The sequence below is a fragment of the Brachyhypopomus gauderio genome, chromosome 7, assembly GCF_052324685.1.
Source record: "Brachyhypopomus gauderio isolate BG-103 chromosome 7, BGAUD_0.2, whole genome shotgun sequence".
In the NCBI taxonomy this organism is placed as follows: domain Eukaryota; kingdom Metazoa; phylum Chordata; class Actinopteri; order Gymnotiformes; family Hypopomidae; genus Brachyhypopomus; species Brachyhypopomus gauderio.
In genome coordinates, this window is record NC_135217.1 from 4,663,398 (window position 1) to 4,685,009 (window position 21,612).

The 21,612-nt window shown below is 45.0% G+C and overlaps 3 protein-coding genes and 1 long non-coding RNA gene across 13 annotated transcripts in view; 1 reads left to right on the forward strand and 3 right to left on the reverse strand.

The window, feature by feature from the left end:
* Positions 1–4,260, reverse strand: part of arhgef12b (Rho guanine nucleotide exchange factor (GEF) 12b) — a 49,463-nt gene extending 45,203 nt beyond the window's left edge. For 2 of the 4 annotated variants that reach the window (XM_077011073.1, XM_077011071.1), the window contains exon 1: positions 2,523–4,260. In XM_077011073.1, coding sequence (XP_076867188.1) covers positions 2,523–2,554 — 32 coding nt within the window. In that variant the 5' untranslated portion in view covers positions 2,555–4,260. The remainder of the gene's footprint in view (positions 1–2,522) is intronic. The other 2 variants (XM_077011075.1, XM_077011072.1) reach the window with 1 other exon arrangement.
* Positions 4,261–4,450: 190 nt separating this feature from the next.
* On the reverse strand, positions 4,451–8,508 carry tlcd5b (TLC domain containing 5b). 5 transcript variants are annotated; one of them, XM_077011080.1, is made up of 6 exons: positions 8,419–8,508; positions 7,586–7,651; positions 6,198–6,520; positions 6,045–6,073; positions 5,756–5,953; positions 4,451–5,328 (listed from the first exon to the last, which is right to left on the reverse strand). In XM_077011080.1, exons 5-6 carry the CDS (start codon positions 5,949–5,951, stop codon positions 4,844–4,846), a joined length of 681 nt encoding a protein of 226 aa, XP_076867195.1. In that variant the 5' UTR covers positions 5,952–5,953; positions 6,045–6,073; positions 6,198–6,520; positions 7,586–7,651; positions 8,419–8,508; the 3' UTR covers positions 4,451–4,843. The 5 variants fall into 5 exon arrangements, with proteins under 5 accessions (XP_076867195.1, XP_076867196.1, XP_076867194.1 ...); XM_077011081.1 differs by lacking the exon at positions 6,045–6,073; XM_077011079.1 differs by having other exon boundaries at positions 5,756–6,520.
* A 190-nt stretch (positions 8,509–8,698) lies between these two features.
* LOC143518178 (uncharacterized) lies at positions 8,699–9,903 on the forward strand. Its single transcript, XR_013132073.1, has 2 exons — positions 8,699–9,325; positions 9,625–9,903. It is a non-coding gene; the product is annotated as an uncharacterized LOC143518178 (long non-coding RNA).
* A 3,533-nt stretch (positions 9,904–13,436) lies between these two features.
* The window catches only part of mcama (melanoma cell adhesion molecule a), a 30,519-nt gene continuing 22,343 nt past the window's right edge, over positions 13,437–21,612 (reverse strand). The window contains exons 2-16 of one of the 3 annotated variants that reach the window (XM_077011084.1): positions 21,325–21,449; positions 21,014–21,239; positions 20,846–20,916; positions 20,647–20,734; positions 20,283–20,462; positions 19,617–19,744; positions 19,115–19,271; positions 18,720–18,835; positions 18,357–18,498; positions 17,890–18,017; positions 17,660–17,801; positions 17,383–17,418; positions 16,207–16,336; positions 15,975–16,089; positions 13,437–15,616 (exon numbers count right to left, since the gene is read on the reverse strand). In XM_077011084.1, coding sequence (XP_076867199.1) covers positions 15,596–15,616; positions 15,975–16,089; positions 16,207–16,336; positions 17,383–17,418; positions 17,660–17,801; positions 17,890–18,017; positions 18,357–18,498; positions 18,720–18,835; positions 19,115–19,271; positions 19,617–19,744; positions 20,283–20,462; positions 20,647–20,734; positions 20,846–20,916; positions 21,014–21,239; positions 21,325–21,449 — 1,805 coding nt within the window. In that variant the 3' untranslated portion in view covers positions 13,437–15,595. Of the gene's footprint in view, positions 15,622–15,974; positions 16,090–16,206; positions 16,337–17,382; positions 17,419–17,659; positions 17,802–17,889; positions 18,018–18,356; positions 18,499–18,719; positions 18,836–19,114; positions 19,275–19,616; positions 19,745–20,282; positions 20,463–20,646; positions 20,735–20,845; positions 20,917–21,013; positions 21,240–21,324; positions 21,450–21,612 lie in introns of all 3 variants that reach the window. The other 2 variants (XM_077011085.1, XM_077011086.1) reach the window with 2 other exon arrangements.

Consider the following 21,612-nt stretch of genomic DNA (forward strand, 5'->3'; position numbering starts at 1 on the left):
GGAGACTTTTATTTTGTCAATTCTGGACAGAGTTTGATGATGCACACTTGTATTGAGCTGCTGTGGAATGGTGGACATGGACTTCTCCTGCCTAGTAACTACGTGAGCCTCACAACACCAGTGCAAAAACAAACAACGAAACCTCAATGGCAAAAAACATTTTGGTTAATGGCTTACACTTGGGGTAAGGGATAAGGGATCTAGAATCTGATTGAGATTTTCCAGAAAACTATTCACTTGACAAAAGAATCGTTCCAACAAATCATCAAGACGTCAAATTAGACTCAACACTCTTAGGACCACACAACGCACAATCCCATGGCATCCACGCAAAAGTCTGGGCAAAAGAAACGATGTTTGTGCAAACCCGGAGCAGTTGTTCACGGTACACAGTTCACCAATATCAGAGACAGTATTGCAGCAGTAATCGCATTAGACAGCGTTACAGATCCGACAGCCAGGAAGGCCAACGTTTAACATTTGCGAGTGGGCAGATTTCCCAACCCAAGTGACTCCCAGAATGTTAAGCAGTTTGAGGGGTTTTCACAACATTAGCAGAGCAACGCAACTGAAGGTTCTTTAACGTTCAGACACAGATACGCTATTTTTCTTATTTTACAAGCGTTAACACCAGTACTACACAGGCACACTGAGTTTCAAGGAAGAGTCTGTCCCAAATTCAAATTGCCCATCAGTGAAGTAACAGTGAAGGTTGACCTGCTATAATCTTAACCGTATTGCGCCAGGGGCTTCTTCCTCCTGCTCGTCATTCACCATTACGAACACTGAATGGGCTTTTCAAACAACCAACTGTCGTACAACAAATAATAGACCATATCGACAACTCCGAAGACTCTCTGGCAAAAAAAAACGGGCAGACACCAACAAGCATGGCCTGGACTGCTTCTGCTAAACAGAGAGAACCGAGCAGGCTTGTTGTTCCACAGACGCAAGCACCAGCAGGATGAGAAGGGTGTGGCCTTCAGGCTGTCAGGCAAGATCAGCTCACGAACCGAGTCTTAGTGCCCCCAGGGTATCTGGCTGGGAGCATGAGGCACTTGCAGAGGCATAAAAAAAAAAAAAAGGTCAGGCCGCTCTTAGCCATGCCAGCGTTCGCTGCGTTAGCTTATAGCGTGGCAATGGTAGCACATCTCCCAAGCAACGGTGCAAGGTTACTGCAGGCGTGAAACCTTCGCCACGCACAGAGACGTGTACAAACACACGTGTGTGCGGCTCACGTGTGCGTTAACCTCACTGTGAGGAATGCCGAAGACGGCACTCTTCGTTCCACACGCGTATGGTCCGACACTGTTATCTGCACACGGAATCATACAAGTTAAAAGAGGGAGAGATAAGGTGACAATAGCATTTATTTTACCCAGAAGGCCTCCGTCATTGTGTCTGTGTTGTAGGTCACCTGGTAAGAATCAAGATTGAGGAAAATATATTTATTTTCAACTCACACACGTCCTGGGCAATGATGTGATATTCAAAGAAACAGTTGTACTGCCCAAACAGAATGAGGTTAATGGTGGAGTATTTCACATGCTGTGGGCTGCACACAAGTGCCGCGTAAGTGAACAATCTCTCCACACACTATGATTTACTCCTTACATCATCCAGTGAGGAGCTAACCCAAACGCCCTGCCCATTCTCATGAAATTAAATGACTTGAATGAAGTGAAGACCCTTTCACAGACCACACGTGTGAGAACCCTTCAGTCAAAACAATCCCCCAGTTCAAAAGAAACCTCAAACATCTCTTCGATCCAGCCATCTCCATGGAATCGTCACTGTCTGAAAATGGGTGTAATAGCGACTCGAACCACAGAATACAGAATGTGGTACACTGAAGTCACTTTGCGACGTCTCAACAGGTGACTTGTTAAAGAGCAATAAAGCTCTGTTGAAACAGCTCAGCTGTTTCGCACACCGTCTACCAGACTTGACTCTCTATAAGGGAAAAAACACACATCAAGTCCACTTCAAACTCTACTTAATGCTCACCTTTTTACATAGCTACAACCTTCGAGACACATTTGCTCCCCCCAGACGTCCCAACATGGCTTTCAGACTCCTTCTGCCAAATTATGAGTGTTTTAAGACTGGCTGAGTAATGCTGTAGTGTGTAACTATTAATTAAAGTAAATAAACCATTTTATGAGACAGACATCCTGGATCTTAGGACTATCTTGCTTATCTGAATAAGAGAGTAATGTGACACTGTTATAATACTGAGAATACAGAGGCCATTTGTGTTTTTGTGACCATTTTATGTACATGAAGGCAGAGCCATAAGAATTTATGTCTGACAAGATGCCAGATTCACCATAAGGCCACATCCGATTGGCTGGAAATAAACACTGCGTGGGATAAATAACCAAGCTGAAGACACAGGCACAGTCCCACAGACGTGGTTACTTTACCTCACACAGTCCCACAGACGTGGTTACTTTACCTCACACAGTCCCACAGACGTGATTACTTTACCTCGCACAGTCCCACAGACGTGATTACTTTACCTCTCGGCTATCGTGGACTGTGAGCCGCTCATTGAGCTTCTGTTTCTTGGGTTTTCTTCACGTCTTATCCAACTAGCATTTTATCAAGGCAGAATCACCCTTGTGTGTCAACATCAGTCTGAACGGCTCGGCGGCGACTACGATCCAAACAGCGCGTCCAAAACACCGTGAGGGACAGTCTCGTCGAGGGAAATGTGTTTTAAAATCAGTTCGCTGGGTAACTCCACTGGGTTTCCGTTGTAGTAGTGGCTGTCATTAAGATCTCTTCCAGACCAAAAATGTGGGAAAGGACAGGTAAACATTCAGTAGTGCCCGGGACGAGTACAGGGTTTCTGCAGGATGGCCAGTGTGATCATACCCAACCGCCCCTGGCTGCCTCCAGCCTACAGTCAATCCATGCAAATTTCAGCATATACTTTTTTTTCACCCCCAAGGCAAATGCCACCACATTTACACGACAGGTTTCCCCTGTCGCCGTCTGCCTACCGTCGTTTTTGTCAATACCACCAGCCAACACGGCTATTTTGTTGCCTTACAACACAGTAGCAGTTTTGAGTTCTGTCAGAAAGTGTCCGCGTATCGTCCCAGTCGTTACTTTATAGCCACCGACGGTTCTTCAACCTACCACGGCATTTCCCCCAAACTCTCCCCTACACACGTTCGCTCCTTCGTGTCAACGTGAACGAGTCGTTAATGAAAACGGGACACAATGTATCGGTGGAATCAATACCGGGACACCCGAACCGACCACCGGACCGAACCCGTACAGGCCTCGTGCTCCGTGGCTCAACGGCATGGGACTTTTTTTTCTTCAGAAAGAAAATGTGTCTAATTCCGTCTCTCTCTCTCTCTCCTTTGTGTGCAACCCGTAGAGCAAAATAACTTAACAAGTTGAAGGTTTCATTGTAATCTCTCCTCTGGATATTCCCAACTCGTTATTTTCAAAACTGTTTCACGACAGACGGGGAGGAAAATCGCCCAAAAAAAACTTCTGAATCCTTTGATGTCAACTAAGACGAGCTGGCGAGGACTAGATGGCTCCCGATTCAGGAATTCTGCTCAAAACGACTTTGCTCCGAAGCAACGATAAAACAACAACGTTAAAACCGAAAAAAAAACACTGTCCAAACGTGTGTAAGAAACGGACTCCCTCTTTTTTTAGGTGGTTTTCTGAAGCTGGGAACTTGGGCTCAGTCATTTAGTCAGGTCCTTCCCCTCCTTGTCTCCATGTTTTTCGAAATTCAGTAGTTTTTTCCCTCTTCTGTTTTCGCCAGTTTTCGCCGTTTTAGAATTATATCCAATCGAAGTGCAGAGAAATGGACTCTGCATATTATGCCACAAGTGTCAATTTTCCGTAGGACTCAAATAAAACACTACGAAGAAAATTTGTAAAATCCACATAATTCCTGACTTTGGGCAAAATTACATCCCGGATTCCTACGCTCTAGAAAACGACTCACTCCGTTTTTAGGGTGTATCCTTCCGCGAGGGGCACAATCACGGTGCGTGTGTTGCGGTAGTCGCGCCTCTCAAAGAACACATGAACTTACTTCATACCGCAGTGCGTACGGAGTGGTGCGAGTTCCTATTCGACAACACACTGTCCTTTTATATTCCTAAACCACAATCTTCAAGTTGCCGTATGGCACCGAAATGTTCCGACATGAGCTCGGAACAGTGTCACAGTAATTTTGGTCCGTGCCTCACGCGCTTGCTTTACAGTGTAAATGCACGCTAACCAATGAGAAGTGAAACTTTTGACATATCACGGGAAATGTCTCTGTAAAATACATGTTCCCGCAACTGGTTCACCGAATTATACCCCCAAACAATTTTTTCCTCTACATCTACCAGAGATAACCAATCATACTACTTACAGCACTCATGTCCGCATTAATTACATTACTGTTTAGATCATTCTAGTCAAGATAAAAATAAATAAGTGTTAAACATATACATTACGTTTATAAAGATTACGTTTCATGTCATTTTTAGTGTGTTTTATGGAGACCCGTACAGAGAACATCTACGCCCCCTCGTGGTGGTTGTGTGCGTAGACGCCAGTGCCAAACGGAACCCAAAATTCTCAGTCTAGCAATTGAACACAAGCAAGTAGAGACCTGTTGACATTACGCAAACAGTCACGTATAGATTTTACAGACTAATAGCCAGGTGAGCATTCAAAAACACAGCTCTCATAGTGACTGATTCTGCATCTTATTTCACATTGCTATAAATAAGTGTTTTTAAAAAATGTCCAAATACACATATCATGCACTGCCTGCAGGGCATCTCTTCAGTTCGATGCCTCGGTATGTCCGTTAGCGCCACTGCCTGTACTTGGCCTGGGTTTTACGGCACGCGAACCGCGCTATGTCCACCATGAAGACCCAAGACATGGCGTACATGGCCACAGCGCCCCCCTTTATCAGCACGTGGGGCCGCGGGGAGGCCAGCTCACAGTACAGCATGCAGCTGCCGACGCCGAGGCGCACGCCGACGAAGAGCACCACGAAGAGCAGGTCCACGGCGTCGCCCGCTCGGCTCTGGTAGCGGCCCGTCTGCCGCAGGAACCAGCGCGCCTGCAGGAGCGGGTTGGTGATCTCCGCGCCGAACAGCATGGCGCACGTCTCGATGGCCGAGCGCCCCGTGGCCAGCACGGCCACCAGGCCCAGGATGCTGAGTGTGTGGTGTACCAGCATGACGGGGCCTTCCGCCCGGGAGCACACACACCAGGCCACGTCGAACAGGAAGTAGCCCAGGCTGAAGAGCAGAGCCTGGTTCTGGAGAGGTGTGTTCTCCGTGCCTGAAGACAGGAGCGTTTGGGGAGACATCACTCCTGAGATGCATTCTGCCACAATCACCTCACAACAGTCGATTATTTTGATTAAAATAGTGTCACAATATAATTCAATCAGGGACTGAGTAGTCTGCAGCTAATCAAGCGGTCATGGTCTTTTAAACAATGATGGTGGTAACTTAACCATCATTTTGGGGGTTTGGGGACTTTTCGCAGTCCGGAAGGAGACGGCTGTGCCTCATTATTACTGCGGAAGTGAAGACAGTGGGTGGCAAGGCTGTCCACATGAGGGAATTAGAGCTCGAATCTGGGATTTCCTGATCATCCAGTACAATCACACAGTCTAAACGTCTGACTCCGCTTATGGTTTCCACCACGCAAGCTGGTGCCCATGAGGAAATGGGTGCTTGTGTTTAATCATTGGAGACCTCACCTGCGTGGGTGAATGGCCACGGGCCCTCGACAAAGCAGATGTGAGCAGTGACCGCAACGATGAGGAAGCCGTGGAGAAGGGTGACCAGCCGGCAGTTCCACTCGGAGCTCCGCCCCCCATTCACATGACACAGGAGCAGGTACAGAGAGAGCCAGCCAATCAGACTGCAGCTCGTCTCCACCAGGAAAAGTGGCATGGCTGATGGGGGAGAACCTTCATAAGTTCTTATGAGTCAATGAAATGACAGAGTCATGTTTTGAATATTTCACATTTGTTGTGTTTCGCTCACGCCTAAAGCTTCTTGCAGCTCCCCGTCCGCTTACAGTTGATTTTACATGCAATTCAAAGTGGTTAGAAGTCAATCGTGTGCTTTTAAATGACCTTGTAGACGAGAATTGAACGCACAGCCTCAAAAGTGAACCTGAGTCATGGTGGGGTTTACCTCAGCTTTCAGTCATAGTGTTCATCTTCATCCTCTGGCTGCAGCTGACGTTTCACTGAAGCTCTCTCCTCCGGCTGTGCGCTCTCAGTTCGACACCCGACAGCTGCCTGCTTGAGGCCCGTGGCATCAGACGAGGACCCCGTCTTCAAATGTGCGTGACGGCTGCGGAAACCTTAGCGCGTTTCCTCCTCCTCTCTCCGCCACCCCCTCGCCAAGACTCGCGAGTGACTTGAGCCTCTTAAAGGATTAGCGCCTCAGCGCCCCGGCGGAGTTCCAAACAAGATGCAGGCATTCGGGTCCTGGGCCCAGTGGCCCCGCGAGGCCTGTGGAGGAAACGGACACGTCACGCTTTGCCCCAACAATATCCCATCAATAAGATTACACCGGGTCAACAGGAGAGAGGGCGAGAGGAGACAGTGAAACGGAGGGAAAGAATTCATAGTGGAACCACGACGTGGCCGGTGGGGTTCAAATGATGACAGGAAAATGTCTTCACAGATGACATGTGGCCTAGATGTCACAAGACACTATGACACAACTGATGTGTGGCACCATAAGTTGACCAGTAGAAACCATTTTTCAACCCCCCCCCCCCCCCCCCAAAAAAAAAGAACTACTACCAAATGTACAATGCGATCAAAATATCTATGCCCACACCCTCCACATCCACACATCCACCATGAACGTCCACCCATGAAATGTCTGTGATCCATGGATGGGTGATGAGTATTTGTCTATAATCTAAAAGAAGGCCAAGCCATTAGCCAGAAGACCAAGTCACTAACCACTCATACAGACTATTCATACACTGGACTTTCACCCCCAGAAGACATGCCATTTAAAACACGCTATTGTGCAGCATTGTTAAATTACTTGAAAGAGTGATGCACCATGTCTACATGAAGCATAGCAGAATTTTTGGTCTATACTTCATACTTAAACTGATATATTTATGGAAATTGAATAATTACACTGTCGATGGGTTTTCGTGGTCGTAATTAAGATTGTATAGTAAGTGTGTCTTCATTCCGCCTCATAATAACTACCAGGAAAATGATGATAAGGGTGATGACATATGAGAGTAATGAAAAAACAAATCTACAAGACTTGATGTGCAAAAATGCCAAATCCTGCAGACAAGGTCACCTTGATCCTTTATTAAAGTAAATCGTAAAGCTGCATAAATATTACATGATCTTAATACAGTTACATGCTTAAACTTTAAATGTTAAGCTATACCACTATATCTTAATTGTACCGCTGAAGTCTATCGCAATTTGCTAAACTGTTTACAAAATTTTAAAAGACAAACAATATGACAGCCTTGAATAATATTTAACAAAGTACAACCATAATTTAGTATTGTCAGTACTGAAAATCGTGCTTACCTTTAAGTGGTAAATTCAGACATTTCTGCAGGGACAGGTTGCACCAACGTCTCGAGCTTCTTTTTTCTACAGATGGACATGTTTAAAATCGGGTTTGTTGTAAAATAGTGTATATGCTGCTATTCTGGTGTATAGCACTTAAAAAGCCGTACACTGTTCAGTAGTCCATCTAAAGTAGATTCAGGGAAGTGAAGAGTAACCTGTTGCTTTAGTCTGCGATCATGCATGTGCGTCTAATCGGGCAATAATATGGCATTAAAGTTGCTGACAACAGAAACCCCATCAATTGCCATGGATTTTAAATAGCTCAAAATACATACGGTGTCGTCAAGGACGCCATTTGAGAATATCAACCGCCCAAATTCACAAAACTAACCATTCAACACGCACAGGTACGCCACCTGCTGGTGTAGCAACGTCATAGCACTCAAACCAAACGTTAAATGTTGGTCTCCTGTGCATATGAGAACGAGATATTTTATGAGGTTAATATGTACCACCCAAGAAGTCTTCAAACTTTGACAGCACACACTCTCTAGATATCCTTAAACACCTGACAGACCAAATGCTACTTGACAATTCCATACTATGTTTATAGTTTATATACGATCGTCCCTAATAAAGAGGATTTGCGAGTTTTAAAGCACACATACAGGTAGTATGGGTACAAAAATACAACCTATTTCTTGTTTTTGTTGAGAAACACGTCAGAACAATTTATTGTACCTGTACCCACAGTATGTCTGAGATACATTAAGGCACAGCTGCATGCAAAGGCCTTTTGGAGGCCTTTTAACACAGTCTCCATCGTGGCGTATCTCTGATTCACTCACATCTCTGCTTCCACTGGCCTCATGGTTATTGCCTGATGTTGTGCTGTCGTGATCAATACCCGTGCTTTGTCTTTCAGTCCTGCCTCTCCCAGCCTCTACTAGGATTGTTTTATGTCCCCCCCCTTCGCTATCTCTCAGTGGTACGTTCCACTGAAGCACTAATCACCTCTTCTGCCCCACCTGTCTGAGGTACTGCCTCGTCAGAGCCCCGGGGGGCCATTGCCTGGATGTATTCATTGATATTTTGCGCCTCAGCTTGGAGAGTGGATCTTATGGCGCATTTCCACTAGGGCCTGCTTGGCGCGGTACGGTTCGATTCGCGACGGTTTGTGAGTGTTTCCATTAGTACCAGTACCCTGTGAGCCGGCCCCTTTGGGTACTTTTTTCGTACCGACTCGCTCGAGGTTCTAACCGTTCCGAAGCGGTACAGTTCTGTGACGTGGAGGAACAGCATGACACTGATTGGCCAGGGAGTGTCGTCACAGGTTGCGTCAGGAGAGCGACTCCTCCGCTATGCTATGGACTCCTCAGCCATTTTTAAAACCCAAGGAGCGAAGTCTGTTCCCTGGTCAAACGCCGAGGTACAAACCTTTCTGTTAATAATCAGCGATCAAAAAATCCAGGGCGAACTGGACGGGGCCACTAGAAATGTAAAGGTTTTTAGCGAGGTTTCCGCGCTAATGGCCACTCATGGCTACCAGCGGTCCGTTCAGCAGTGCCGGTCGGTCCAAGCTAAAAAAGCTTAACGCGATTACCGGGCGGTGAAGGACCATAACGGACGCAGCGGAGCAAACCGCAAAGACTGGAAATGGTTCCAGCAAATGGATGTCGTATACGGTCACCGGCCAGCCAGTAACGGAAGAGAAAACGTGCTGGACAATGTCGGTGCTGGAGGCCACGGAGAATGGTGAGTGTATTGTGATTTCACAGTTTTACTACTAGGCTCGTAAAAGATGTAATATGAACGTAATATGAACGCATCTATTGTAAACGCAGGAATTTAGAGCTGTGTTTGTAGTTAATGTTACCACCACAGTCACTACTGTACAATAGCTAGCTCTTAGCCTTGCTAGTTGCTAGTTAGCTGTAGCCATAAACACAGCATGAGCAGCGATGACGTGCTACACATTTTGTGCAGTTACGCTATATTGTTGTTGCTTTCACGGGAATACTTGTGTTTAATATTTGTTATTTTTTACGTTCAAGATTCCCCTTCCACTGACGAGGCGAGCGGAGTTGGCGGAAAATGTTTCCTTCAACCGGGCTTTCCTCGGGGTGCTTGGCGAACTTGTGAACACCATGCGAGACAGACGCCAGTAAAAGCACACAAAATGTTGCTTGTAGTACTATAAATATTTATTTCATATAAAGCTATACGTATATATTTGCTTTTTGCACTTTTTTAAAACTATAACTATATTATTTACATATGTTGTACTTTAAATATCTATATTTCATAATAAAGTTTGATTTCATTTGATTGTATGACTGATGCTTTTTATGCAGGGTGTGTTCAGCCTGTTTGAGTAATACCAAATTATTATCAATAATTAGAGCAATCACATACAATAATGAAGATAAAGATAAATAAGATACAATAATGCTATGTGTTAAGGGGCGTCGACCGGTGTTGTGGTCGTATACAAATGATGTCACGACACTACAACCCGCGCGCCAACAGCGACTCCACCCACATTGGGGTGGTTCACCATTGTAATGGAAACACAACGCGACCGTACCGTTCCGTTGCGAATCGACCCGTACCGAACCGTACCGCGCCAAGCAGGCCCTAGTGGAAATGCGCCAAATCTCTCTATATAATGTCACTGTAAGAAATTGTATATGTCATTAGACATTTTAAATGAGTGTTTTCACTGGGCACAGACATAAGTGAACCATACGGTAATTACCACTGGCTGCGCCTGTATGTCGTTATCAGCAGTCTGCTTATACGTCAGGATCTCTTTCAGTAGTACGCTGAAACCAAAGCCAGAAACTGAGAGCAAGAAAAAGAAAGAAAGAGACCAAGACGTGTATGAGGCAGAAACAGTTTGGTAACTAGGTGTCCTCGATAAGTAAAACACTTTTCTTCTGTTTAAACTCACAAGCTGAGCCTGGTTTATAATCATTAACGTGAGCTCTCTGCGCTACAGGGTAAGCCCACGGAAGAGTATGGTGAAGAAGTCAGGATGCTTTAGAGGATTAGGATAACAAATCTATTTCGTATAAGTTGTTTGTGAATAGTTTTGTTGAATATAATATGACGGATGATTCCAAATTTGTTAACTTTAGCATACTTTAAAATTTACCATTAACTATTTTGGCCGTATGTTCTGTAGGAGCAGTAAGCAGTCAACAGAGGGCGCTCTTGCTCTTCGAATAATTCTCTACAATCTCCCCGTGGCTATAATCGCAGTGCTGTGTTAGGATTGAGCGCCAACTTCATTTTGTTTTTATTACGTAACAAATATAGACATGAAGTGCATTAAAATAATAGTAACGATTAGGGGTGTATTCAACTAAGGATTTTCATAGTCGAATCTGATTCGTCAGCTTTTCCCTTTAGTCGACTAATAGTCGAATCGGGTTTATTTTATTTTTTTATTTAGAGCATCTTAAACGGGATCCTGTTCTCATTCAGGACTTTTTTCTTCTTCAAAGTAAAAACCTAAAACACTCAGATAAATGAATAAACACGGTAGGTTGGCTTTATTCAGCTTTTATTTATTTACTTGTTTATTTTTTATGAAACGTTAGAGAACATTAAACGTCAGTGCGCATTGCGCATATCGAACTGTCAGACAGGCACTCTGCAAAATGTCAAAAATATTTTAAATAAAATATGCCTGCCTGAAAATATTAACAAATTGACACACAACAGCAAAAATATATAAGGAAAGGTTCAAGTAACGGGGTTTAAAAGCAAACAACAAAAAATGTCTATAGGCCTACTTGTCGAGACGCATCGCGACGAGACGAGACGACACGACAGAAACGACAAACGGCTGAACTGTTTTTTCCACCTTACGCGTTTTAAATGGTATACCATGTTGGTTGTTGTCGTGCGAAATGAAAGACGTTGATGACATAACTTGCACTTTACCTTGTTTGATTCATCTTTATCTTTTTCAAAATACTTTTGAAGTTTTTTAGTAGATGCTGACTATCGTGTAGCGTGTTCAGCTCCGCTCATTTGGATTGTGCAACAGCAGGGTGTGATTTATTAATGTGTAGTAAGGAATATGCCTATTGTTAATGCGCAGGCATAATTTTTAAATATTTATTAACAGAAATTAGGATGATTTTATTTGACAAAAGGCTATATATAACGAAAACAAAGACATTTCATGTAACAACTAATGCTTAGCAGCATCCTTGGGAACCCCCATGCAGTTAGAATGGTACATTCGACTATGACGTTCATAGTCGACTAGGGGGTATAGTCGACTATAGTCGAATCAGCGACTATTGCAGGTCACCCCTAGTAACGATAAACCTTGAAGTAGCTGTAGTCCTATGTAGACCCACACACGTCTATACAGTCATGGCCAAAAGTTGAGTGACATTTTCACATGATCTGCTGCCCTCTGGTTTTTGTGTGTTTGTCAGACGTTTTTAATCATATACAGAAATATAAATGCAATCATATGAGTAACAAAAGCTTTTATTGACAGTTAGAATGGGTTAATGCAGCAAGTCAACATTTGTAGTGTTGACCCTTCTTCAGGACCTCTGCAATTCTCCGTGGCATGCTCTCAAATCAACTTCTGGACCAAATCCTGACTGATAGCAGTCCACTCTTAGATGGTTGGGAGAAGTTGCTCTCGGAGGACATTCTGGTACCATGCTTTATTCATGGCTGTGTTTTTAGGCAAGACTGAGAGAGCCGATTCCCTTGGCTGAGAAGCAACCCCACACATGAATGGTTTCAGGATGCTTTACAGTTGGCATGAGACAAGACTGGTGGTAGCGCTCACTTCGTCTTCTCCAAACAAGCTGTTTTCCAGATGTCCCAAACAATCGGAAAGGGGATTCAGAGAAAATCACTTTACCCCAGTCCTCAGCAGTCCACTCCCTGTACCTTTTGCAGAATATCAGTCTGTCCCTGAGGTTTTTTCTGGAGAGAAGTGGCTTCTTTGCTGCCCTCCTTGAGACCAGGCCTTGCTCCAAGAGTCTCCGCCTCACAGTGCGTGCAGATGCACTCACACCTGCCTGCTGCCATTCCTGAGCAAGCTCTGCACTGCTGGTAGCCCGATCCCGCAGCTGAAACACTTTTAAGAGACGGTCCTGGCACTTGCTGGTCTTTCTTGGGAGCCCTGGAGCTTTTTTGGCAACAATGGAACCTCTCTCCTTGAAGTTCTTGATAATGCGATAGATGTTGACTGAGGTGCAATCTTTCTAGCTGCGATACTCTTCCCTGTTAGGCCATTTTTGTGCAGTGCAATGATGACTGCACGTGTTTTAGAGATAACCATGGTTAACAAAAGAGAAACAATAATGCCAAGCACCAGCCTAATTTTAAAGTGTCCAGTGGTGTCATTCTTACTTAATCATGACAGATTGATCTCCAGCTCTGTCCTCATCAACACCCACACCTGTGTTAATGGAGCAATCACTGAAACGATGTTAGCTGGTCCTTTTAAGGCAGGGCTGCAATGAAGTTGAAATGTGTTTTGGGGGATAAAGTTAATTTTCTAGGCAAATATTGACTTTGCAATTAATTGCTGTTAAGCTGATCACTCTGTATAACATTTTGGGGTATATGCAAATTGCCATTATAAAAACTGAAGCAGTAGACTTTGTAAAAATTAATATTTGTATCATTCTCAAAACCTTTGGTCATGACTGTACATACTGATCATAATTTGATTTTTAACCTACTGAGCTCCTTTTATAATGCATTAAGCCCACCTGAATTCATATGGGCAGGCACAACACCTTTCTTTTCTGCATTGAATTAAAATACAGAACAGAAAATACATAGTCTTGCTTTTTTTTCAAATAATCAAACAACAATATTAGTTTTAAGTGTAACAACTTTATTTGGCATTGTTTTGCAAAGAGAGGGAGAGAGAAAGAATTACAGTATATAAAAAATGCAAACATCAAATCACAGATTTAATTTACACACATAAGCTAAACTACAACATAGCTACAAAAACGATAGGAAGTACACAGGAGAATTATGTACAATGAGCCATCCCGTTTGTCCTATGGCAACACGTCTCTACTGTACACGGATGAGCTAGGACAAGAGGTTCTTCAGACAGTAGTCGCTAACATTCACGCAGAACTGAAACTGAAAACCAGAAAATTCAAATCCCGTTATCATGACTGGTCCCGTTCACTCTTCTAGTCTAGAAAATGACTCCAAAGGCGCGGTATTGAACATGACAACAAACTAGTTACAAAATGAGGAGGCCTCGGATGAGGCACGATCCTGTCACAGTGGGACGGGAGACTGCACGAGACGCGCGTCGTCGGTGGGTGTAAGCAGCGTGTCTGGGGCGCTTCTCCGGCACGAACAGATCCACTGCTCATGAACAAGATCACCACAGCACACGTACAACCATGTTCTCATTAACCTGCTTCAACGACGTCTTTACATTAAAACCAATGGCAGTACGAACTGGGCGTGTGAAAGACCGTGTGGGCGTTTGCATTCACCGAAGATCTAAGACTTTCCAACAAATTAAATACAAAGGAAAAATCCATCCTCTTATAAAGCAGGTTTAGGAGTCAAAAGGCTAGTCTTCCTCAAATGCACACCTCATCCACATAGATCCGGAGAGAGGAAAAAAAAATAAAAGTTGCATCAGATTTTCCCTTCACCAAACACAGATAAACACTCACACACAAACAACCCACAACAAAAGAGACATTAAAAGAAATCTTCAGCGTAACAAACACATATGTGAAGCACAAACGTCCATAGGCGAGCTCTGCAGCCCATCAAAAGTGAGACAGAACAGTGAGTCGCGATATCGCTCCACGGGCCAATCACGAACAATCACGCTACAGATCCCTCCGCTACGAATATTTACAAACAGCACACGAGCTGTGCAGTAGTTTATATAGACGTCAAAAGGCGGCCTCCTCTGGCTTTTACTTATTTTTTTCTTTTTGTGCATGTAAACTCCCCCTTTATTGGTCAACTACATGATTTGTGTCCCTACTCACTGTTTGGTACCCTTAAGAACTTAAGCACAAATGGCTACAGTAAAGCCCGTGAGGTGAAAACAGTTGACAAGGTCTGTCAGATAACATCTCCGCAATGGTTCTGAATTGTGAGGTCAGTAAATATTTTGGCACACCACTTTCCAACAGAAATGAGAAATGCTTACAACAGTGGTGAGAAATCAACAAACGTGCCTGAGTCTCAAATGAAATTGTTATGTGAAACACTCAAATCTGTGAACTTCTCCAGAAAGAAAAGTGTATTGGTCCTCCTTTAGGGTGTTTGTGAGCTGCTGACTGAAACTGGGTAGTATATAGAAATACTGTTTGAATAAGAATATTGCGCTTTTCACTATGAAAGTCCGGCCCTATTTCAGTCCAGTCTGATATTTCAGTCCAAATTGATATTACAGTCTAATCTGATACTTCAGTCCAGTCTGATACTTTAGTCCAATCTGATATTTTTATCCCATCTAATATTTCAGCTGACTGTGATATATACTTAGTTTGTACAATTAAGCAGTCAAACTGTGTGGTTTGGAGAAGAAACTGATTTGTGTGTGGCTTAAAGTTTGATTTATAGTTAAAACAAACAAACATTGTTTCCATGTTGTGACAGGATCTTAAAATGATATCAATAGTTTCAATAACTAAATACTATATATAGTATATACATTTTTTAAGTTGATTAAGATCATACACTGGAACTGTATTCCTTAATCGGCTAACAGGTCTGGAAACAATGTTGGGGAAACAAAAGAAGAATTGGCATCAAATCTGGCATCATTTGAAAAAGCTCACGCAAGCCTGACATGCCCAATGAGGAATACTGCTGCTCATGAAGGAGAAAGAGAAAGCTGGCCCTCGTTACGGGCAAAACGCCGGCAGACTCTGTGTGTGTAACCCGTGATGACAGGGGGGGCGTGGTGGTGCAGACATGGCTGGTGTTTCTGCCTGGTGTTTCTGCCTGGTGTCTCCAGCTCTGGGCCTCTTTCCCGCTTTAGTTGCGTAGGTCAATGTACTTTACTCCAGGAAAAACAGAAAGTAAAAAAAAAAAAAAACGAGACAAACAGTTAGAAAAACACAGATTTCACTGTTCTGACCTGTCTAAGACACTAAAACACAGAGTTCACTGTTCTGATTGTCTGAGACACTAAAACACAGAGTTCACTGTTCTGATTGTCTGAGACACTAAAGCGGGTGTTTTGTTAGTGCTGGCTCTATGCTCTGTTATCTTCTCCTTCCTGTTACCTGCCCCACCCATCACACCTGGAGTCCAGCCGAAACGCTTGTACACCTCAGTGTGGCCACAATAAAACTGACCTGACACGACCTGAATTTAATCCATGTGTTGTTGTACTCTCAGTTACTACAGTTACCTGGTCACTAGGTGGCTTCTTCTCGCCATTAACACATTTCAGTAGTCCCGACTTCTCTGTCTTTTCTGCCTTCATCTCCACGACGATGTCATCTTTATTGGTTTTCTCCTTGGTGCTGTAAACATCAACATACCAGACTCTAGGCTACAGCGTTTGGATAAACAACGCGCCATACAAAAGCCACGTATCTTCTGTAATGAATGAAGATCATTTATTAACAAACGGAGCGTACATTTCCTGTTTCCCGGACCGGCCACAAGGCAACTTGCCCTTCTTATGGAGGAAGTAGAAGACACTTCCCATTATGGCCAGGAGAAGAATGCAGACAATAATGATGACGATGCTCACACCGCTACCGTCGCCTGGAAGAGAAGTGAAGAAGAACAGTAGATGAACACGGCGGCCCACGGGCTATTACCATGTCAGCAAGTTCCAATAACTCCTAGGAGGTCACAACAAGTGTTTTCAAGGTAACACCAAGTTCTTCTGAAAGTCAAGGTTTTTTGCAGTGTTATGGGTGTGGTTTTTGTTGCTGAACCAAATGCATTATTGTATTTTGCCTCCAGAGTTTCAAAATGCTTTATTGTGATATAATGGTGTAGGACACAGATTGGCCCAAAAGACGCAAGATTCCAGGGAGGAACCGGTTTGCACCCAGGCATTTCTTAGTCTCAGAGCATTTCTTAGTCTACATTTTAGAGAATTGTCTTTTTTAACACTTGGAGAGATTTCATATTTATTACTGGAGAAATATTTCCCAAATGAAACAGTTGATGGGCAAGAACAATGAAAAATACATGCTTGTGCAATTTCACTCCTCCTGTGAGACGGATAATGTGGAATAAATGATACTGCTATTGCAATGGGCAAGTAGTAAATTCTATATAAATACTATATTTTGGATAAACAAAAGCATTAGAGGGCAAGAAATCGTCTGGGAATTAATTTTATGGGCTAAATCCTCTCAATGAAACAGCGTTACTGCAACTATGAAACACAGCAGCCCTGGTTTCCCTGGTCTGCTATTTGAAACCATATTTATTTATATATTCAGAGAAAGCTAATTATACATTCATCTTGGGGGGGAAAACATTTGGTGTGGGGATGTTTTCCTAAGCAAAGTCTGCCGTGATATTATCACTCTCTTTTTTTTCTGTATGACTTTTTCTTCTTCACACAGAATTTTAAATATGCCCAGGGGCTGGAGAGAGGATCCAATCTAACTTCTGAGGTACTTGTTCCATACAAATCTCGACACTGACCCCCCCCCCCCCCCCAAAAAAAATGCATTATTCATGAGCGTCAGCTGATCGCTCACTCATTGGACAGGACAGATGGGTTTTGGGAGACAGAAATAAAAGTTGCGTTTGGGGCGGAGCAGCGGAGGGAGACTGTGAGGTGAGCTCACCTGTAGAACTGTGGGGCACGGCGGGCGTGATCGGAACTGCGGAGAGACAGATAGAAAATGTTTACAGTCAGCGGGCCAGACAGAAGACCAAACGCCTGCTCGCGGTTTGTTTTGATTACCAACGCTGGCTCTATTTATGTCTGTTCTTTAGACGAACTGCTTATATATAGAATGTAGTATATGTTGTTTTAATGAGTTAACCATAGAGCGTGTGCCACACACTAATACGGTTAAGAAGGTCACACAGCTGTAGAGGTGTGGACGAGCACAAACATACTGTGCTTGATGGTGTAGGTCTTTGTCTCCAGTCCCATGTTGTTTGTGGCGTTGCAGGTGACCAACGTGTCTGTGGTCACTTTAAGGGTCACGACGCTTTGAACCGAGTCCTCCAGCTCCCTTTTGATGACCTCACGCCAGCTCTGATGACACAAGCAAAAGGTCAACGGCCCATGCCCGGGTCGGATCAGCGTGTTTACAAGGCCTGGAGGGGTCCCGCGTGACTCTTACAGGACTGCCGGCAACGCTCCACGTGATGACGGGCTTGGGGTGGCCTTTGGCTTCGCAGGTCAGGTTCTTCCACTTGCCCACCTTCACCATCTCAGTCACATCCTCCGCATCTTGCAGCTCAGGAGATCCTTGAAGAGAAAGAAATTAAAGAAAAAAAAGAAAAGAAACATGTTTATTTAATGGTATGTTAAAACTATATGCAGCACTAGTGCTGGCTTGGCTGACCACTTGGAATTAAGAAGCTAATGTAGCAAGTGGTGTGAATCTGGACCTCGCAGGTTTGAGTTAACTCTGGACCTCGCAGGTTTGAGTTAACTCTGGACCTCACAAGTTTGAGTTACCTCTGGACCTCGCATGTTTGAGTTAATTGTCTCTTTAGCTCCACATGTTTCATGTTCTAAGACTCTAATTGTCTGGATTGTGGTGTAACTTGGATGTGCAGGGTTGATGGGAGAGGGTTCGCCTACCCTGCACGATGATGTGCACAGAGCCACGGGTGTGCAGGTCCGGTAGGGACGGGACCGTCACCTCACAGTTGTAGTGTCCTGCTGTGGCAAACGTAGCGTCCCGTAGCTGCAACGTATGTCCTGTTCCGACCACCTTGCCACCCTGAAAACATAAACACACACACACACACACACACACAAACACACACACACACACACACACCAACAGAATATATATGATCGTTATTCACTTCTCATATACCTCAAGCAAAGAAGAAAGAAGCCATTTTGCATTACTTCAAACATGACCTCTGGGATGCATAAACTACCAGCACTGAAGACATTTCTGGAAGTGTGATTGTCAGCCGGGCTGTAGGCGTGTACCTTCAGCCACACTGCGCTGGTCTCCAGAGAGGACAGGGCATTACACGTGGCTGTCAGAGTCTCTCCTTTCAACATCACTTCAGAGTCCTTGGGTACCACCACTGCTGGGTCCAGATCTATGCACACACACACACACACACACACACACACACACACACCACTGAAGTCACACACCACCCAGTGGATGTGATGCCCATTTTAGGAATCTCACATCTAACATGTTTTTCTCTGCAAAAATGTTTCATTTACAAATGTTTGTACAAATCCCATGGAGCTTCACCCAGAGACCAGGTGCGGCGGTATGGTCTGGTACTGAGAGGCGTGGAGCCGTGTTGGGCTGAACCGGGCTGAACCAGGCTGAACCGGGCTGAACAGAGCTGAACAGAACTACTCACAGTGCACGGTGAGCTGCATGCTGCCCGCCACGTCCTCGCTGGCCGCGGCGTTCGAGTCCAGGGGACGGCACTTGTACACCCCACTGTTGCCGCGGGTGACTTCCTTGAGGAGCAACACGCCCCTGTCACTCTTAAGCTCCGCCTCCTGCCTCCCAGCCTGCTGTGAGAACACAGGTGCCTGATCAAAGACCACAACATCTGTGCCTGGTCCATCCTCTTGAAGCTTGCCAACGAAGTAACTCATGAATCATGGACAGGTAGTATAGAGATTAACGTCGATACACAACACGTATCTCCAAAGTGAGAGAAAGTTCCGGGCCTGTTCTGGTATAAGTTATAAACGCTGTGGTGAACCAAAGATCACTACCTGAGTGTGTGTTACTGCTGCACGAATGACAGGCGTGTGCCGTGTCTGGCTACTCTAATGATACGCTCCAGAGGAGAGGGAGGGGGAGGGGGGGGGGACGAAGGAGAAGAGAAGAAGAAGACGGGATATTCTCACTTGTTCTCGAACGAAAACCACGGATGGTGGGGGGTTGCCGTCGCCCTGGCAACCGATCTCCACCGTGTCCCCCTCTTTAACTAGCCCCTCGGGCGGGTCCCTCCACATCTTGACATTGGCCGTGGGGTCTGGGCAGGGGGGCGTGCAAAAGAAAAAAACACAGGGAAAAGAAAAGCAGGCCATAAATGGCGGGCCATTCACACGTGCGTTACCAGGGCAGTGCGGTCTCAGCACTGCCACTCATTCGGGCTGGAATTCGCGGCTTTGATGCTGGAAGCTGTTTTTGCTGGAGAAAAGGATTCTTTTGAGTTTGTGAGCGTGGGGGTAAAGTCAGAAAGTACAATGGTACATGTCAGTTTAAACATGTCATGTCAGGATGTTTGTTTTTTCAGAAACAGCTGTTTCTTTCAGGCTTAGAATTTCAATGCTCTAGTGTCTAAAAACCACATAGTAACTTTAAATGTCATAATAATTAGGCTATGGTGGACAGGCTGGATTTTTGTTCTTGCTGTAAAACGTGTTGTTTTGGTCAAATGTAGTCCTGTCTTGGCCATTGGCTGACCTCTGTGATTCTGTTCGCTCGGTCTGGTCTTCGACACGCTCATCCTGTCCTCCATAAGGACACTCCGAGACGTTAGTGGGGCGGGGAAAGGGGCGGAGACTCACAGTGTACAGTAACGTTGATGCTTCTTGACCGGGCGGTGCGCACGGCGCCAGGAACCTGGTAGTGGAGCTCACAGAAGAAGAGAGACTCCTGGTCCTCGCGCTCCACCTTGTACTGAAGCTCGCTCTGCACCGCGTACAGCCCACTGGCGTCAACCGTCACCAGGGTAACCACGTTCACCCCTGAGGTAAAACACACACGCGTGTGCACACAGTGAAGAGAGAGCAAGGGGAAATCTCTCCGTGATTAAGCATGTAATTAGATCTAAAAACGCTTTAAATAGCTTAAATCAGTTTACGTTCTTAAAAGATCTTAACTGAGTTAAAGTTCGCCTGGATTTATTAGCCATGGATTGAAAGAACTTACGGCCTTTTTCAGGGTGCAGGGCTTTGTTGTTGCGATACCAGGTGATGTTTGGTTTGGGGAAGGCTTCTCTTACTTCACACGTGGCAATCTAATCAAGAGGAGTAACATCTCTTCACAACTCCACTTAACACATACTACACAGGACATTTACAGACCACTCGGCCACAGCCAGGACATGGACAAATGGAGACGGACAGACCTTTGATGGTAAGGTATTTTTCACAGAAACGCCAGACTGAACAGCCTCTATCACAGGTTCCTCAGGAGGGTCTAAGAAACAAAACAGAGCAAACCAATCATTTCTCCTGAATCCCATCATGACGTATCGAGGCAGGAAAGCCTGCAATGACAGGCACTGCTGGCTTACCAAACACCTTCAGGTGGGTTCTGTTCTCTCCGTTGCCGCTGGCCAGACCGTTGACCTGGCAAATGAACTCTCTCTCGTCGGACAGTCGGACGTCTGCGACGGTCAGGTTCTCGCCGCTGCCATGCCCCGCCACGGCGATGCGGTCAGAGTACATGGTGTTCTCGTCCACCTTTTGCACGGTGAGGTCACTGTAGGAAATCCTCACTCTCCTTCCCTCAGGAGTGCGCTGAGGTTCATGGGAAATGTAGTTCAGTACACAAAATGCCGACATGGTAGTCGAAATTGAAAATTAAGAAGTAAAACGCACATACCACAAACCACTGCACCATCACCACGCTGGGGACCCGGGTGAAGTTGTAATTGCAGTGGATGACGGCGGAGTTCCCCTTATAAACCTCCACCACATCCTCCATGTCCAGCACCACCTGGGCCACAACTGCAAATGAAAACACACAGTTTCAATCACTGTCCATCAAGAAGGAACAACGCAAAGTGTTCGTTCACCGTTGCGCCCGCCACGACTGCGTCTTCACACCCCGAACTGGCCTCGCAATGTGCAAAAAAAACCCAAAAACCCCTTGCGGACTTTGAGGCAGAAG

Coding starts and splice junctions, on each gene's coding strand:
- tlcd5b (XM_077011081.1), bottom strand. CDS start 5,951: ATGCCACTTTTCCTGGTGGAGACGAGCTGCAGTCTGATTGGCTGGCTC. Junction 5,329..5,755: donor GTGGCCATTCACCCACGCAG/GTGAGGTCTCCA, acceptor TCCTGTCTTCAG/GCACGGAGAACACACCTCTC.